Source organism: Ambystoma mexicanum, chromosome 4p (genome assembly GCF_040938575.1).
Source record: "Ambystoma mexicanum isolate Mex_15411 chromosome 4p, UKY_AmexF1_1, whole genome shotgun sequence".
In the NCBI taxonomy this organism is placed as follows: Eukaryota; Metazoa; Chordata; class Amphibia; order Caudata; family Ambystomatidae; genus Ambystoma; species Ambystoma mexicanum.
In genome coordinates, this window is record NC_090927.1 from 220666154 (window position 1) to 220681262 (window position 15109).

The following is a 15109-nucleotide window of genomic DNA, read 5'->3' on the forward strand; positions in this document are numbered from 1 at the left end:
TTCAATGAGGAAAGGGTAACATAAAAAATGTTACATGAGAAAGTAGACAAAGGGGATACCAGGTAACCCAACAAGCACTCTATTGTAAGATAGCGTGTGCTGGGTCTAGAAAGTTACAATGGTAAATAAAGTCAATTTCACTTTACTGCTCTTGGAAACAGTAGTTTATCAAAGAGAAGGTATTTAAACCTTTGGGAAATCTGAAAGACTTCCCTGTGCCACTGCACTGCAGGTGCTGTCTGAAACAATGTAAAAGATGATGCCTATGAGGTTTGTCAGACTCCACAACCAAAAGAAACCGAGGTAAAATTCACATTAAAATACTTGAGTGTCGGAAAAAGGGTCACACTCTAAGTCCCCAAAATCCAGCAAAGTTGCTATGGGTCTCTAAGGTGGAGGGAATTGGCACATTTCTGAGAATTCTCACGAGCAGGGTTTAAACCCGAAACTCGGGCCTCTCTAATTAACAAGCCAGTGGAGGATTCCAATCTTTTTGGGAAGGCGGTTGATGATGCCCTAGAGACGGCAAAGAAAGAACACTAGGCTCTAAAGTCACTTAGCCAGATCCCGGCTAAACACTCTCACCAGCGTGGAGGCTCTAACTCACGCCAGTCTTTTCGAGGCCAATCATTCTCCTGCTCGCCCCAGGTGCAATACGGCTCAAGGAATACCCCCTGGTCCTCCGGCCAAGGCTCCTCTGCTAACTTAAAATACCAGCAAAGAGGCACTCGTAAGGGCAAGGGTGGATGCAGGAACTCTACTCCTAGAGGCTCCCCAGCTTCCACCTCAAAGTGTCTCGCCGGTTCAGGTCCCCTCCCACTCTTCCCCCGTGGGGGGCGCCTGTCCTCATTCATCCTCTCATCCTCTCATCGGTAATCCCAATGCTGCAGCAGGGGGATTACATGGCCACATTGGACATGAACGATGCATACTTTCATATTTCAATGTTGCCAGAGCACAGAAAGTACCTCAGGTTCATGATGGAGGACACCCATTATCAGTTCAAGGTTCTCCCCTTCAGCATAGCCTCAACCCCAAGGATATTTACAAAGGTACTGGCGATAATAGCGGCTCACCTGCGCAGGCAATCCATCCCAGTCTCCTTACCTCGACGACTGGCTCATAACAGGGGATTCGTTCGGAACATGCCAGACAAATACCCAGAAGACAGTAGATCTCCTCTTCAAACTAGGATTTTCTATCAACGAGAAGAAATCCAGTCTAAACTCTAGCCCAGTCAAACAATTTCTGGGGTCTCTAATTCGGAAAAAAGACGGGCGCGTCTTTACCTCCAAGAGGGTTCAGAACATGCTGTTCCAGATCCCTCGCTATGTAGCCAGTCACCAAGTGACGGTACGCAAAGCCATGCGACTGAGGGGGCATTATGGCTTCCTGCATCTATCTAGTTCCTCATGCTCATCTGCGCATGCGCCCCATGCAAGTGGCTCTCGAGCCAATGGTGTCAAGCCAGTGGACGATCTAGTGATTGTCTCGGCAGCCCTCGTTTAGTCTCTGCAGTGCTGGTCAAGGGAAAATCTTCTGTAGGGGAAGACCTTCACCACCCCCGCGGTAGAAGCCACTCTCACCACAGATGCATCTGACTGAGTGGGTGTCACACCTCGTTCAACAGACTAGGCACGGTGGGTGGGCTTCAGCGGTAGCATCCAATCACATCAACCTGTTGGAACTGCTAGCAGTGTTCAAGGCCCTGAAAACCTTCCAGACATACCTCCAGGGGAAAACAGTTCTAGTCCTCACACAGTACTACGGCCATGTACTACCTGAACAAACAAAGGGGCACTCCCTCTCTTGAGCTGTCCAAACTCTCCCAAAACATATGGAAGTGGGCACTCAAACACATGTTCCAGGGGAACACGATCTTCTGGCAGACTTACTCCGAAGACACTTCCCCCTACCCAGAGAGCACGAGTTGCGGCCACAGGAAGACATTTCACTCAACGTCTTTGCAGAATGGGTCTTCCCACAGATCGACTTATTCCCCACTCTGGAGAATGCCCAATGCCCAGATTACGCCTCCAGGTACCCACAGAACCGCTACAAGGGGAACGGTCTTTGGATAACATGGTCTGGGAGATTTGTCTACGCTTTTCCCAATTCCCCTGCTCAACAGAATAGTGCACAAGATGGACAAAGAACCAGTCACGATAAGCCTGGTGACCCCTATGTGGGCCCGCCAATCTTGGTTCTCCCATCTCATGGCAATGTCAGTCTCCCCTCACAGGAAGCTGCCGTGCCCGTACAACATGCTGTCCCAAGACCAGGGAGAGGCACAACATCGATGCCCTCAAACTCTCAACTTAGCAGCCTGGCTGCTGAGGTAGAGTTCTGGCACCTTCAGCTCCCTCAGAGATGCATGGACATCAGTGGCACGGAAACCTAACACCAAACATTGCTACTCCAGCAAATGGAAATGCTTTGTTATATGGTGTAATGTCAAGGGCATCAAGCCTATTGATTGCTCACCTAAAGAGATCGTCCTTTACCTAACTCAATCTGTTACTGGTTTTGAAGTCTCTTAAGGTCCACTTAGCCACGCATTCGCTGCACACCACGTCCCAGAGCAAGGTTTCATGGTGGAAATTCCTGTAATTCAAGCCTTTATGGAAGGGGTAAAGAGCCTTCATCGCCCTATCTCCAACTCAGCCCCCGGGTGGCACCCGAATGTTGTCAGACTAATGGGACCTCCCTTTGAACCAATGCACAAGGCTAGCCTTAAAGCATTCACCTACAAGACCACCTTCCTAGTGGCAATCACCTCTATAAGGAGAGTTGGTGAACTGCAGGCCCTGTCAGTTCAGGACGCATTCATTCGTCATGATTCTCAAAGATCAGGTGGTTTTGCACACACATCCTCGCTTTGCGCCCAAATTTATCTCAAGGTTCCATGTAAACCAGTCCATAGAACTACCCAACTAACGTGGCGGAAAGAAGCCTCCACACACGGGATGTAAGGAGAGCGGTTATGTACTATTTAGAAAAGAGCCACTAAGAAAAACAAACCAGTTCTTCGTTTCAGTGGCAGCTGCTAGAGAAGGAGACCCTGTGTCTAAATCTGCTTTTTCAAAGTGGATCGTAAACTGCAGCACACTGTTTCTCTTGCCAAGAGAGATCCACTTGTCAGGCCTAGAGCACACTCGACTCAGGGCATAGGGGCTACCATAGCATTCATTGCAAATGTTCCTCTAGATTCCATTTGCAAAGCAGCAACCTGTAGTTCTGTACACACCTTTACACAACACTACTGCCTGGATACACACTCTAGGTCTGGTTCTCAGGTGGGACAAACAGTGCTAAGACATCTCTTTGCTACTGTTCCTTCACACATTCCACCACCATCTCTGGGTACTGCTCGCTAGTCTATGCACAGCATGTGATTCTAAGCAGATCCACAAGCATCAGAAGACATGCATTACTCACCGTAATAGCATTTCTGATGATTGTATCTGCTTAGCTTCACATGCTCCCACTCTCCCTCCCCTCGTGGAGTAGTTGGAACATGGTCTTCATACACCACCTCTCTTCTCTGCTCCCTCACACTGACTATAAGGCACCCTCACGGCAGACAAAATACAACCAGAGGGACCTCGACACATGAGGGATTTTGGGTACCCTACATGCCACGTTTGGATAGTGTTCCAGTCACGCCCATGTCAACGTCTCCTTTCGATCTTTCAAAGAAAGATGCAATGCTCTGCGATTTCCACTGGATGTCGGACTATATGCAGAGCATATTAATCTAAGCAGATCCAATCATCAGAAATGCCATTACGGTGAGTAATGCATGTCATATTTACACCAATACTACCGCACCCCGAAACAAATTGCTTTATATGAACCGCAAAAAAGAAGAGGAGCATGTCCTAGAAGTCAGCTGTGGTTGGCTGACTTCATATGGCCTGGTGGTAACGACCCCCACCGAGTGGGACTTCAGGTGAAAGGTGATGAGGAAATATTGGAGGAGACTTTGTCAGATGAGGAGGACTCTGCACCCCTTTTCAAGATTTGCCCCGGCTGCAGCTTGCGGAATGTCTTTTCAGATGATGGACATTCCCTGTGCCTTTACTCCCTGTACTCTGACCCGACGCACGTGGAGGATGACTGTGCGTCTTGTCAGGATCTGGTGCCCTGCATGCTGAACAATCTGCGCAGGCAGCTCAAGGAGTGGCTTTAGGCCAAGGCCCCTGCTCTGGGTGAGTCCCGGCAGCATGCCTCCCCTGCCCAGAAGAAAGGTGAGCGGTCTTCTAAGACCTTTGAGGGCGCCTCTCCCGCGGGGGTCCAACAAAAGGCTAAGCATTGCGTGTCCCCTGTCACTGGGAGCGCTGTTGCGACTGACTCCTCAGCGGCCAGGGCGAGTACACCGTCACCGACGGCTTTGATCACAAGCCAACGCTCAGGATCTTCGAAGAAGAGAAAGTCGGACCATCCAGGCAAACTGTTGGAGAAGACCCAGACAGACCCTCTGGAGAAGGCCAAGGGGGAACGGGGCTCAGACCCTCCCCCAAGGCCACAGGCTCGACCAAGGCTGTGAAGGCCCAGGTGCATCCGTTGAAGGCCCACCCTTCCATCGAAGGAGTGGTGGCGTCCCTAGCAAAGGCCACCGTGGCGGATCGGCAGGGCACAGCACCGAAGGCGAGAGTTTCCCTGCCTGCCAGGAGGGAGTCCTCTTTTTCAGCCCATTGAGAAGATGCCTATCATTTTGCCGAAACCGTCCCCCTTGGTTGCAGAGAATGGGAGGCATGGATTTCTCCTCAGACGAGGAGCGTACCAACCTCCAGACCTCCCAGGAGGAACAATGCGTTGAGAACAGGCCCTTCGGTGAGGATCCAGACGAGGGCGATGATGAAGGTGACGACGAGCAGACTGATGAGAGCAGCAGGGCGTGGAGGGCCTGGAGGACCAACCCAGGCCACAACCGCCTTCTCCTCCATCGCCGCAGCCACCTCAGCATCCACCTGGAGATCTCTGTGGACAGTCTCACTGCCTTGCATACTTTGTGCATGGAGATCCGGACGAGGATGCCTCTTGCACGGATGGCCCCTCCTGTGGCGCTGGCACCGGCACCATCGGAGGAACCAACAGTCAAGAAGAGAAGATTTCAACCTCTGCCTCCTTGTCACCCCTCGCCTCCCTATGCCCCGCCCCTCCCACCGAGGGATGAGGGGATACTGACGCGATGACGGACAACTACGGCAGATTGGGGGTTCTCCCGTCTGTCGCCCAGATCTTCACCCCCTGACGAGATGGGCTCATTCCACGCCATGATCTCCAGGGCCTCAGAGCTATTCCAGCTTGTCCCTGAGGAGAAGAAGAAAGAGGCTTTCTTATACCAGCGCCGCAAGGTGAAGCGGAAGACAGTACTTTCGATCCTGCTGTTGGATGACATTTGGGACGAGGGGTTGTCCCACATGAAGAACCCTTCCCCGGCTCCAGCGAAGAGGGACTGCTCTGAGAAGAAGTACAGGGTGCCGGACTCTGTGCCTAAGTGCTTGCGGTCCCAACCGTCTCCAGACTCGTGGTTTCGCCAGCAGCCAAGAAGTCTTCGGGTTCCTCCTCTTCGGCGGCCTCCTCTCCCCAGACAGTGAGGGGGAGAAGCTGGATGCCATGGGGCGAAGAGTTATCTAGACTAACATCAAGTCCGCCAATGCTGTTGCCATTGTGGCGCATTACGACTGGGAGCTTTGGTTCAAGATTACTCCCATCCTGGACATCCTTACCGACGACAAGAGGGCGGAAGCTTTGAAGATTCTACAGGAAGGCGAGGTGGCCTCGGACCACCCCATTATGGTGGCCACGGACATCGCTGAGACAGGGTTCGGCCAGATGGGCAACTTCGTTTGCCTTCGTTGGCGGGGCTGGCTGAAGGCCACTCTGTTTCGCCAGGGTGTTCAGTCGAAGGTGTTGGACATGCCCTTCGACTGGGACAACTTGTTTGGGAAGACCGTGGATGAGTCTCTTAAAGCCATCAAGGCAGACACAGGCGGCTTGTGCCTTGGGCACGCTTCAGCAACGACTTCCGGTGGGAAATTCCAAGGTTCTTCCAAAGGATTTGGTGGAGGAGCTTCGTCCTACCGTCAGCCCTCCCGCTCTTCGGCCCTGGAGACCTACAGGCGCCTTGCCAAATCTGGAGGAGGACGTTGCCGTCCCCAAGGCAGCCATTCGACGTCAAAGCAGGCTTGAACCAGCCGTGGCGTTGGGTCCCCACCCGCGCACCCCAGTGGGAGGCCGGCTGGCAAACTTAGTCAGCGTGTGGAAGACCATCTCGACCGACAGTTGGGTGCTGGACACTCGCCCACGTACACACCCTGGAATTTCAGCGAAGTGTCCCCAAATACCACCAGTGGCCCGGCAGGAAAACCACATCCCTCAGCTGCTGCTGGAGGTGCGGGCAATGCTAAAGAAGGGATTGTCCCAAAGAGGCTCTGCGGCTCCAGAGTGTACTCTTGTTATTTCCTCGTCAAAAAGAAGACCGGCGGATGGAGGCCCATCCTAGACCTCTTGTCGTCTGAACAAGTACATCAGGTCCTAAAAGTTCTAGATGGTGAGACTTCAGCACGTTCTCGGACAGCCAGAAAGGGGGGGGGGGATTTCCTGTTGTCGCTGGACTTGGAGGATGCTTACTTTCACATCCCCATCCACAAGGGACACCATAAGTTTCTTCGCTTTGTGGGTCTAGGGCAACATTACCAGTTCAAGGCCCTTCCCTTCGGATTGAAGTCGGCACCAAGGGTTTTCACCAAGTGCCTGGCGGCCCAGCTGCGTCTACGAGGGCTCATCTGGGCCGGCTCCTGACGGATCTAGGGTTCTTGGTGAAATTAGGGTTCTTGGTGAAATACGCAAAGTCCTGCTTGATTCCATCGCAGGACGTGCTGTTTCTGGGATCCCGACTCCACATAGTGTTGTGCCTGGCATCTCCGTCAGAGGAGAGGATAGCGGCCGTCTTGGGCAAGGTACAACGGCTGTTGGCCCTGAAGATCGCGTGGGTGAGGTCCATCAAGTCTCTGCTCGCCAAGATGTAGTCATGCATATACCTTATTCGATTGTGCAGGCTGCGGATGCGTCCACTACAAGAGTTCCTCGACGCCCGTTGGATACAAGTGTCGGGAAGCTTCGAGGACAAGCTCGCACGACGAGAGTTTCCATCGAGCGATACGGTGGTGGGGAGTTCGCGCACATCTGTCCGGAGGTGCGGATTTCCAGACCCCACCTTACCAGGGGACGGTTACGACGGGCGCTTCCTTAGATGGATGGGGAGCTCACACCGGAAGTCTTCACGCAAGAGGCCTGTGACTGCTGGAGGAGAAGGCGTTGCACATCAGCGTGTTGCAGCTGCGGGCAGTGTTTTGGACACTCGAGTCTTTTCTTCCGTCCCTTAAGTGCAAAGTGGTGAGGGTCTGCACAGACAACACCACCATGATGTTATAAATCAGGAAGCAGTGGGGCACCATGTCCCCAGTGCTCTCCAGAGAGGCGCAGGAGTTGTGACACTGGACCGTCACCCAGGGGTTGTTCCTCATTGCCTTTCACCTGGCGGGTGTCAAAAACACTGTTGCCGACTCACTCAGCAGGCAGCTGTGCTTTTTCCACGAGTGGGAGCTTCGGCAGAATCAAGTGGACAACCTCTTCCTCATGTGGGGCAGTCCCCAGATCGATCTGTTTGGCACAATCACAAACACCAAGTGCCGGAGTTTAGCCAGCAGGTTCCCCCAGCTCGGGAGCATGGGGGACGCATTCTCCTTCCCTTGGGAAGGCCTGTTCCTGTACGCGCACCCCCCACAGACCACCCACGCCCCTGTTGCCGCTGCTGCTACAAGTCATCAGTCAACTCAGACAATGCAGATGCAGGATGATCCTCGTCGCGCCAGCGTGCCCGAGGCAAATCTGGTGCCTTCTCAGCATGTCAGCGACGCCTCCAGTCAAGCTTCCAGTGGTCGCGGATCTTCTTGCCAGGGAAGTAGGCGCAACCCTGCACCATGACCCAGGATTGTTGAACCTGAAGGCTTGGCTCCTGCAGCATTTGAGTTTGGTGGTTACGACCTTCCTGCGGTATTGCAGGGAGGTCCTCGCCAAGGCCAGGGCGTCGTCGACGCTGAAGTGTTATGGACACAAATGGAAACGTTTTACGACTTAGTGCCGGTCGCAGAAGATTAACCCTCTGAGGGTCACAGCCCCCCAAGTCCTTCCGTACGTGTTGTAGTTGGCTAAGTCGGGGTCTGGGTCACACCTCCAACGAGGTGCATCTGGTGGCTATCTCCCGCTACACTGGTCGCACCGTCTAGTGAAGGAGTTAACCAAAGGACTATTCCGTTCGTTCGCGCCAGTGAAGGCTCCTGCCCCAGCATGGGAACTCAACGTGGTGCTCACTAGGCTCCATTCGAGCCGATGCATCAAACTCTGCTTTAGTTTCTGTCTTGGAAGACAGCTTTCCTCGTGGTCTTCACCTCTGCCAGGAGAGTAGGTGAGGTTCAGGCCCTGTCCTGCAAGCGGCCTTACTTGACTTTCCACGGGAGATGGTGGTGCTGCGGACGCACCCCTCCTTCATGCCCAAGGTTCCGCTGGTGTTTCATCTCAACAAGCTCTTGGTGTTGCTTGTGTTTTTTCCGATTCCTTTGTCGCCGGCTGAGAGGACTTTGCACTCGCTGGATGTGGCTTGAGCGCTGAAGTTTTATGTGGCCCGCACAAAGTTTTTGAAAGACTCCAGCTTTTTGCGAATTTTGGTCCTGTGAAGCATAGAAAGGCCTTGTCCAAGGCTTCCATCTCCCGGTGGCTCTCTGGCTGCATCACTCACTGTCACCAGTTGGCAAACCGACCGCTGCCTGGCTGTCCGAGAGCCCATTCTACCAGAGCGATCGCTGCGACGACAGTGTTCCTGTCTGTTGTGCCCCTGCTGGACATCGCAGGGCTGCTACGTGGAGATCTACGCACACTTTCACAAGATTCTACTGCGTCAACAGGGATTCCACGGAGGAGTCCAGAGTCAGCCAAGCAATGCCGCGCAACCTGTTGGCTTGAAGGTGGGCCTGGTGAGGAGGTAAGTGTAATTGCTTCTGTTGAGCCTTGCCACCTCCCGTGGTGTTGTATGCATGTTCTGCTATGTATTCTCGATTCATGAGCATGTGACTCCATGCCAGACCCCATGCTGGAGACAGAACAAGTTTCTTACCTGTACCTGTTCTTCTCCAGCATGGAGCATACTGCCACTTTACGTGCTACCAAATCTGAAGATGGCTGCCAGAGGAGGGGCTTAAGGAGAGGGCAGTCATTGGCTGGGGGCAGTATGACCCAGAGCCCAGTGATTTGTTTATAGAAGAAAGACAGTTTGTAAACGAAAATGAAAGGGCTTTTTTTTTTATTTTTTAACCGAGGATTTCCAGCCCGACGACGGAATATTCATGAGCATGTGAATCCATGCCAGACCCATGCTGGAGAACATCTGTTACAGTTAAGTAACTTGTTCATTATATTGTCTTTCATCTCATTGCTTGCAACTGTAACAAGACGCAGAAATAGTCATATAATTTATGGTGGAACTCCATTTGTTCTTTCCACAGAATCGAAAATCGATAGCTGTATCATCTAGGAAACTAGCTAAATGTTTTAGCAAGTGAAATTTATTAACACCTATTTAATGTGAAATGTTCATTTTCTTAAAGAACAATGCTTTCCCTTCCTTTTTCTTTCCTTATTTGTTTTAGTTTGTCTTATCAGTCTTCCCCCGTTAGTCTTAACTCCTTGGCGAGTAATCTCTACTTTACACTACCTTAGTTTACTATATTCCATAATTCCAAAATTTTAATCCACTCTAGAATATCTTTTCTGTACTACCAGTTGTATTTATTCCTATGTTTGCCATTGTATTCATAAAAACCTTCAATACAAATTAGTTTACTTAGAAAATAAGCTACATTTATTTTGAAACTTCCTTGTCTGGGTACCGTATGTTATAATGATACTTGTGTAGTTTTGAGCCCACCTTGCAACACTTGCTTTAAACGTTAGGGAGCTTTCATCAATGTTATTGTTGAAGTGTGTTTTCTGTAGTTGTGCTATAGTGAGTTGAGATTTCATTTTTAGTGGGATTGGCTTTGCATTAGGGCAATAGTTTATTAGGACCGATTGGTCATACTTCAATGTATGCATTCCAATGATTTGTATACTTATCTTTTATATAGGTAATACCTTAAATTCACTCTACATATCCACATTTTTTCATTATGTTAAGGCGAATTCTCAGAAATGTGCTAGTTCCCTTCTACCTTGGAGACCACCAGCACTTTTAATGGAATTAAGGACTTTTAAATCCTGGAGAGAGTGAGACCTTTTTCCCACTCTAATGTATTTTTCTGTGAGTTGAACTCGGTGTTTCTTTTGGTTATGGAATCTAACAAACTCCATAGGCATCATCTTTTTACATTGTGACACACAGCACCTTCAGTGCAGTGGCACAGGGAGGTCGTTTAGATTTCCCAAAGGTTTAAATACCTTCTCTTGGATAAACGATTGTTTCCATGAGCAGTGAAGTGAAATTGACTTTATTTACATTGTGTAACTTTTAGACCCAGCACACACTATCTTAAATAGGGTGCTGGAGGGGTTTAGTATCCCCTTTTTGTTTAGTGTCTCATGTAAAATCTTTGTTAACCTTTCATTAATGGCTGGTGGCAGTGGATTACTTTTTTCTACCATTGTGTTTACCACAGGCTGCAATTGCAGCTGCAGTAAAGCACCCAGTGGGTGCCCATTTTGTCAAAATGACCCCGGTCTTCTTTTTTCGCCATTTGTTGTTGGAAAGGTCCTTGAGGTTTATTCTGCGAGCCAAACCAGGTTTGGTCCCTTTGTTCGTTTTGTCTTTGGCGGGACTCACTGGTGAAGCCTGCCTCTGGCTCCAGCATGTCTGGCAGGGCAGGAAGCAATGGAGGCTCCCGACACTCCTTGTGCTTAGTCTTCTTGGTTACAGGAATGCACCCAAAGGCGATTGTCTGGCTGTGTGATTGACAGCTAGGCTGAAAATTAATGGGAGAAACCTGCATAAAAGGTGAGGCCTTTTGCTTGGAAGTCAGTCGAGCACCGGACACTTGCTGCAACTCCTGGGCCGTTGGTTTGCCCGGTGAAGCCCTGCTGCAGTGCTGAAGCTCTGAGTTCGCCTCGACTAGAGAAGTCCTGCAAAGGACGACTTCTCCCCTTGGGTTGGTGGGACCAATCGACCCCCAAGACAAACTCATCTGGAAATCCTCTCGGAGCTGGCTGCACTTCCACTGCTGCAGGAACCGATTGCCAGGGAGAGGAACACCAGAATCAAGTGTTTTTAATTCGGACCTGAGCTCCAGGAAGACTCTGCGGACTCCCATGAAGCGGGACTACCCAAGCCTGAGCCACCTCAACAGGGTGCTGGACCCCAGAAGCAAGGAAAGTCTACTAAGTGTCAGAGAACCACGCTGGTGCTATTTGCGAGAAGCTGAAACCGCAAAGTGCTGCTGATCTGAAGTTTGCCCATTACTGCCGCGACCTTCAAACGTAGCGCAGGAGTCCCCAGAAATCATCCCTATTGTTCCCACGACGGAGGCCCAGGAACAACAGGATCTGCCATACTACAATAGGAACAGAGCCCAGCTGGAACCTATTCTTCAGACCTAAAGTACTGTAAATTAAGGGGTACCTACCTCCTTGCTGTGTAACTTGCTAGCTCTCAGTTGAGACTTTCATTGGTTACCTTTTTAAGAGTTGCCTGCAGCTTTGTACTTCACAAGCGTCCCAGCTTGTGGCCCAACAGTGATTTACTTTGCAACAAAAACTTTCTATAACATTGTGCAAGACTTTTACTTATCTTCAAGAAGAAATTGAGCTTCCCTAGACGTGCACAATTTACATTGGCTGTCCTGGCTCCCTGATAGACTCTTCTAACCTCTGACTTTGTGTTTTGATCTGTCCCTCCAAAAAGTCACTCATTCTTTACTTGTGGTGCTGGGAAAGTGTTAATCTGCATTGCATTTGGGAGGTTCAAAAGTACTTACCTGTTTGAGAAACTTGTTAACCAATGTTTTCTCCCTCTAACCTTTTCCTTTTGAAACCAAACTCAGTATTGCTTTAAATGTACCAGAGATATATCAATGTCCAGTATCCTAGTTATTTAAGTCACCTCAGGGTGTAGGAAGTGCTTGTGTGCCATTCCCAATGGGTATCTGCTGATCTACTGAAACTGAGTGTGTGTCTTTTTGAAGTATATTTTAAGTGTTCCATATCTGCTCCCTTCTAAAGAAGGCTTATTCAAACTGACTGTTAAATAATTGTTTAATCAAGAAACCTTGAGTAGAAGTTTTATTTGGATGCTTGTCACTGTGAAACTCAACGTTACAACCCTACAGCTCACATTGACCGCCCTTTGAGATAAGCCTGGCTGCTCAGTCACTCTATCAACTTGTGTAGTACATGCTATAGCAAAGGTTGGGTGAACTATTGCCGAGCGGACAAGGCTGGTGCAGTCTCCCACAGGGTACTGCATTCAATCTTGCCTATGACATTAACTCTTCAATTTGGGGGGGTTCTCTCTGCCAAACATGTTTCCAGTAATTTGAATACAACTCAGTTGGAATAGGTAGCATGAAAAGAAAGTGGGTTGGAGTTTTTGATTCGTGGTTTAAAGAAATGTGTTATTGAGTTAATGTGCCAACCTTGGATTGGAATCTGCAACAACAAAGTCAATAAACGGAATGGGGATGGATCTGCAAAGCAGCCTGGTAGTAAATGAGGGGGATAGGTAGTGTAAGGAAGGTTTTCTGGCGGGTGGAAGACAGCAGACTTTTTTTTAAATGGCATAGCAACCGCTTCTTTTCTGGCCAGATTTGCTGTTAACTTTCAGTACATCATTGTTATTTATGTAGATGGACATTTAAACAGTTCAACAAGAATGTGTGTGTCTTTATTTAAATGATATCCAATGTTAATGTGTGTGGCTTAAATAGCTTATTTAGCGTTACACTCTCTATTGTGGTCTCTGTTTCAGATCTCACTCGAGTTTCGTAGCCTGGAAAAGGAATACCAAGTTGTGATTTCAGACATATGTCACAAGATGGGTGTCGGAATGGCAGAGTTTTTGGAAAAAAAGGTGGAATCTCTGCAGGAGTGGGACAAGGTATGGAAATAGCTGATGATGAACAATATTGAGAACAGGATATTGTATGCCTGTTTGAAATAAATATATGCACACTTTTTATGGTTTTTAGCCAGCAGTACAAATTAAGTAATAGTCCATCTCTGAGCATAAACTAATAACAAAAATTGTGATCACCCATTTCTCGTTAAGGTCATGGTTGCAAATCATTAGTATTTAACCAAGGACTCCTAAACCAATGTGTTTAAAAAAAATTGATAAATCTTTATATCTAACGTTATCTGATATTATTATTATTAGTGAAATTCGAATTCAGTACATAAACACTACAATAGGAATTGTGTATTCATAAACTTTAACATTCTTCATTGAGTTTTTGAGTTGAAAAATATAATTCATAACAATTGATGTGAGAAGTTAAATGTCATTTTACTTATTTCATTTCATACTTCATGTAAATATGATAAACACAGGGGTAAACCTACAATTTCAAAGCTACTAGTCAGGAATAGTCACTTCTTCACCTCAAATGATCCACATGCCCACAGCACGCCATTTCTTACTTGCCAACAGTCAATTATCCCCAGCTAGTGGCGAGTGCACATTTTGAGGCCTAACAAAAATCATTGGCTTATTATTGCATTAATGTCCAGAGTAAGCATACACTGCAACTGTATTTCTGCAATCTTGCATCTCTGCAGAAATGAAATGTAGATGGAGGCATTATGCATACAGCGCTGAAGCTTGTCTTCAAAATCTAGAGGTTTTGCTTGGAATATTTTAGCCTAGTTGTTCCAGAGAATGCTGGACACCAATTCAGAATTGCAAACCTCTAAATAGAATGCACATATTGAGTTTTACCACTGATCTGGTGGTACAGATTGCAGGTTTCTAAATTAAGGTTTGATAATCAGGAGCCAAAAGCAGCTCCTGGGTATCCAAATTAACAAGTAACCAGGAGCTACCACTTGCGAACGAGGAGCTAGTAAATAGTGTTGCGCAAATCTAACTTCCATATAAGATAGAAACTTATTATTTTGTCCATTTATTTATTACTCTTTAAACATCTTATATATGTGTCCTAATGTTGTTATAGATTGTCCCAAAAACAGAGTTAAATTCACATAGGTATGTTTGTTCGGTATCAGTTGGGCTGGGCAGCCAAAATTAGCGGCTGGTAGCTGTTGGTGTCAAGCTAACCAGGCTTTTCTAGACTATAAAAGCAGGAGATTAATAGCTCCCCTCAATTTCGAACCCTGTGATTGGTTTCTAGCAGCCTCCTGCAAAACTACAGCTTTCCTCTTAAATGCTCCAGAGATTTCCTTTCGGCTCTACATATTTGGAATAATGACAAAGCAAAACGGCCTTTGCTCATTTTTCATGGGGAAACTGACATGTCCTTCAGGCTGGCAGTACTGGGAAACGTTTCCCTTGGTCTTGTTACTTTGTTGCCACGTTTGGTAACTTTTTTCATTTTACAATGCATCTTACAGTGCAGTACAATGAGGCACACATTTTGTGTTGCCCTAGACTAACCGAGGATTTGTGGTTACTTTACTTGTTCCTTGAGGGCAAGCTGGTGGCAGCAGTTACTTTTTTGCTATTTTTTTTTTGTGTATTTATATTTAGCCTTACCGCGTTTGGCTACCTACTGTGGCTAGTGTCCAGACATGGCCAGGCCGCAAGGTTTTTCATTTGTCCCTTGGCCATCTTGTCACTAACCCTTCTTCCTGACCTCTGTGGACGCGAAAATCCTTCTATGTATTTGGAGTGAAAGCAGAGTCTTTTCGTGGGCTGCGGCAGGGCCATGTATGTTTGCTGCCAGTAAGTGGATTGGTACTGTCTGATCCTAATCAACAAACTGCTTTCAGTGTGTCTGGATGGTATGCATGAGCTGTGCCACCAGTGGTCCTGATTGGAGCACTGCTGGGGTGTGTTTGTGAGTCAGATTGGCTAGTGGGAGGTTACTATTACCTGCCTTTT

General features: G+C 48.3%; 1 protein-coding gene across 1 annotated transcript in view; it reads left to right on the forward strand.

Moving 5' to 3' along the window:
* The window catches only part of FDFT1 (farnesyl-diphosphate farnesyltransferase 1), a 258645-nt gene that overhangs the window by 126662 nt on the left and 116874 nt on the right, over positions 1 to 15109 (forward strand). The window contains exon 4 of the mRNA XM_069605736.1: positions 13019 to 13147. Within this exon, the coding sequence (XP_069461837.1) occupies positions 13019 to 13147 (129 nt within the window). The remainder of the gene's footprint in view (positions 1 to 13018; positions 13148 to 15109) is intronic.